Here is a 4,214-nt window from a genome sequence, read left to right as displayed (position 1 = left end):
ATTAATGCAATTTTATAGATAAAAGTAATTATTTCACCAAAAAACAAAAAACAAAAAACATTCTATTGAACTGTGGTGTATAATTACAGAGGAAAGAAATGTAAGGGAAAAAAATAGCAATTAAAAAGTTGTATATGGTTTAAGTGACAATTGCAGCAATGTAGGACAACATGTGCCTCCTCTCCGCTTTTCTGTCTCTTACTTCATCCCAAAAAATTTTGAAAATAGGTCAAAACAACTGACTCATCATGCTTTCTCATAGAGGTTTAAACCTCACATTATAGCCATCTCTGTTGGGCATCGGCATTAACATTCTTCACTGTTTCTCTCAAATGAGCACCCCCCCCCCCCCCAAAAAAAAGATTGTCATTTTATTTATTCACCCTCATTTCGTTCGGAACATTTTTTTTTCTGTATTTTCAATGCAACAGAAACTATTTGGTTAGTAAGATAAATTACCTACTTGGTTTTGGGGTAATTATCCCTTCAATTCACAATTTAACATTATATTAACAAAGTTAACTACCATTATGTTAGCAAAGCCTGTCTAGGGTCTAAGATCTAGTGAGCCAATGATACCGAAACATAAGACATAATAAAGACACTGATTCAGGACTAAATGTGTCCCTATAGGCTATGTGCATTTTGCCATTAATGAAACAGGGAGAAATGACAAAATCCCATGAAAATTGGGCAATGGTCAGACTCCAGACTTCTGTCAGACTTGATGATATTGAGATCTGCCTCAACATGTCAGACAGTAGCAGCGGTTGCATGTTCTGACATTGATAGGCATCATCGGGCTGCTGAATGTTATCCGCTTGGATGTTGAGTCACTGGTTCTGGTAAATGAGATGCACATAACAGAAGTGATACAGGGAAAATAAACCTTCTTATCTCTAAGAGACACAATGAATCAAATGTTTGGACTGTTTTTTTTTTTTTTTTTTTTTTTTTGCAATATCTAAAAATCCTTTGATTTAAAAGGGTTGTATGCAAATACTTAGATTAGATTTTCTATATATTTTGAGTTTAACTAAATGCATAATGCGTGTGATATGTATAAAAATGTTTTAAGGGGAACTTTTTTTTTTTTTTTTTACTTGAACAAGACAAATTGTTTACTTGAAACAAAAATTCAGCATAAATAGCCATATAACACATTTTCACACAGAGCTATTGTGTAAATATATAATAAATAATTTGGTCAAATCTCACTTTTTAAATACATATGTGCAGTCAGCAATTTATTTATTTTATTACTAGCCTGCATTTGTTTGGAATTATTTAGTTCACTTAGTTCTCTCACTTTCCCTACTTTTCCCTTTACTTACACCCCTCCCTCTACTTGACAGGGAGATATTTGGAAATTCCAAACAGCATGATTGCTGGGAAATGACCCTTTCCTGCCCTATATAAAGACAGACGAGAGGCTTTGCTCCTCACTCTTTCACTACAGCTCCACTAGGACTTACTACTTTCTTAAAAGCTCAGCAAACCACTGCAGCTGATCTTTTTGTGTTTTGTACATATTTATTACAATAGAAAATTAGTAATGGCATTTTTACCCAGAGCCATTCTTCTGCTGCTGTCTGCAGTAGTTTGTATTCAGCTGAGTGGAGGTAAGACATTGGTGACACTTTAATATTGCTTATTCATAGTCAGATATTGCAGGAATTTGGTGCTTTTTATGTTTTTTAAATTATTATTATTATTGTAATTTTTTCATGATGCAGAGAGATTTTTATGCAGAATTAATATCTTCTGTCAGAATCATGCATTTTAAATAAATCTTTCTATGCTTTCTATGTTAACAGCCAGAGGTGAAGCAATTGACAGGTGCTGGTGTTTGAACAGTTTGAACAGATATGTCCCAAAAGAAGAAATTGAAGAGTTCTCTATTTTCCCCCGAAGATCAAAGTGTGAAAAGGTTGAAATCATGTGAGTTTATGAGTTTTTATTATGAGTTTTTAACATGTTAAATCTGTATACATCTGTATGTAAACTTTGTTTGCATGAAATCCTATAAGCTAGACTGAATCTTATTCATTTGATGCATTTTTAATGTCTGCAGACTGACACTAAAACCTGTGAATAACTCACCTGAAGGCATCCAGCGCTGCTTGAGTCCAGAAACAAAACAAGGAATTAACCTGCAGACTTGCTGGAAAAAGTAAGGACATTTTGTTATGTCTCTTGCATTTCTTAATCAGTAATAATGAACTCATACTAAACAATATTAGCCACAAATCTTATATTTTATGGTATACATAAAAATAACTACTATTTTTAATAAGGATAAGAATCAATTTGTTAATTTTCTTAATGCACTTGTATCCACAAGGTAAATATTAGGCATTAGATTAATGTGTGCACTTTTTTTATCGTTTGATTTGCAACAGCAAGAACATCAACAACAGTCCCACTTTAAAGATATCCAGCTGCTTCCAGATATAAAGCCATAAATGAAAGTTGCAGAAGAGCACGAGAGGACAGAAGGGGGGATCTGGAAACTCTAGAAACCCTGTGAGTGGAATGGCATGCTGCCATATGCTCATTCACTGGCCAATCAGAATCCTAGGTTTTGATTTTTGCCTAAAACAGCTCATGGGAAATCACAGAAGACCTGAAAACACCCCGAGCATTGCCAGTAACCGCCGGACGCAGATGTTGTCGACAAAAGCATCTGGATTAGATTTCACTTGTTGTATAGCTGAAGCACTGAAAGTATTATTACTCCAAACTTATTTCAAATACTATATTTAAATGGTTTTATAACTTAACTTATTTTATAATGTCAAAAGTTAAAATGTGTTTTACTATTTTTGTCTGACCAGGCCCTTTTATGTAATATATAATGTTTCTTTGACATGAAATGTTATAACACATGAAACATTTTCACAATGGACATTTCATTGTACAGTTTTGTAATAAAAGCCAATTTAAAGTTTTGCACATTTATTTTCCAAACCCTTTATATTTTCCTCTTGATATGGGAATATTTGTATGATTAATTGTATAGGAAACATGTAGCAGTATTGCATAAATAATAGATGTGAAGGAAGATCAGAGTTTTTTTTTCCTTCTTTAGTATCTTTACACTATTTGCAGACTTTTTATATGTAGATTTTACATAAGCACCATCTACTGGTCATGTCTATAAATTTACACTAAAAAGGTCTATTTAGCAGATGCATTCATCCAAGTGTCTTTAAGGGTCTGTGGTTCAACCTTTTTTGCTTCCAGCCCAGACCTTTATCCCTATGTCAATGAACTGAATTTAAAATATGTTCATATACAGTAGATACCGAGGAAAAATTCAAGGAAAGCCAATGACCACACAATTTCACATCATCACACAACTTACAGCTAATTTATTTACGTGTTGTTAGAATACTGAATTTAATTGCCCACTTCTTTTAAATCATGAATGAACTGTGATTAACCACATTATTTTAGAAAGTTGAGTGAAATTTCACAAGACACACCCAGGCCTGATTACTGCTAGACCTGTTGAATCATGAAATCACTTAAACAGAACCTGTCTGACAAAGTTAAACATGCTTAAAGAGCAACACATCATGCAAAAATATAAAGAAACTCAAGAGAAGATGAGAAACAAAATAGTTGACACGTATAAGTTTGGAAAGGGTTATAAATCCCTATACATGCAAACCAAAAGCCATGGATGACAGCAGAGGTTTGTGGGCTGCTAAAGACCAGAAATGAAACATTCATGTCAGGAGGGGTCCTCTCGTGCTGGCTCATTGTTACGATTGGAACCCAGAGAAATGCAGGAGACGAGAGAGAGTGGTATTTAATGGGTAATCCAAATCAGAAATCAACAAGCAGGGGTCAAAACCATAAATCCATCCAACAACAAACAAACAGGAAAGTAACAGGAACGGGAACAGGAAACTCCGAAGACGAGGAAACTCAGAAGGCGAGGAAACTGGGTGACGGAATGAAAGGACTCCCTGAAGACAAACAGGAAAAGACCGGTCAATATAGGCAGGGTAATGACTATCAAGTGAAGACACCTGAGTGCAATTAACAGGAGTGCTATTACTGTGATGAAGGGACAAGGCTTTGTGGGAATTGTAGTGCCTACGGTGAGGTGCCTATGGGGAAGTGAGACCACTAGTGGAGACTCAGAGTCTCCAGACAGCATGACACTCATTCACTGCAGTTGGACATTGGGGATTCGCGCTTTT

The 4,214-nt window shown here is 35.0% G+C and overlaps 1 protein-coding gene across 1 annotated transcript; it reads left to right on the top strand.

Annotated features, from left to right (window-relative positions):
* The first annotated feature begins 1,435 nt into the window (after nucleotides 1-1,435).
* LOC127949621 (C-X-C motif chemokine 10) lies at nucleotides 1,436-2,957 on the top strand. Its single transcript, XM_052547055.1, has 4 exons — nucleotides 1,436-1,622; nucleotides 1,818-1,941; nucleotides 2,075-2,173; nucleotides 2,403-2,957. Exons 1-4 carry the CDS (start codon nucleotides 1,556-1,558, stop codon nucleotides 2,455-2,457), a joined length of 345 nt encoding a protein of 114 aa, XP_052403015.1. The 5' UTR covers nucleotides 1,436-1,555; the 3' UTR covers nucleotides 2,458-2,957.
* The last annotated feature ends 1,257 nt before the right edge of the window (nucleotides 2,958-4,214 follow it).

Source organism: Carassius gibelio, chromosome B1 (genome assembly GCF_023724105.1).
Source record: "Carassius gibelio isolate Cgi1373 ecotype wild population from Czech Republic chromosome B1, carGib1.2-hapl.c, whole genome shotgun sequence".
In the NCBI taxonomy this organism is placed as follows: domain Eukaryota; kingdom Metazoa; phylum Chordata; class Actinopteri; order Cypriniformes; family Cyprinidae; genus Carassius; species Carassius gibelio.
The sequence above is the reverse complement of the archived record's forward strand: the minus strand, read 5'-3'. Positions and strand labels throughout refer to the sequence as shown.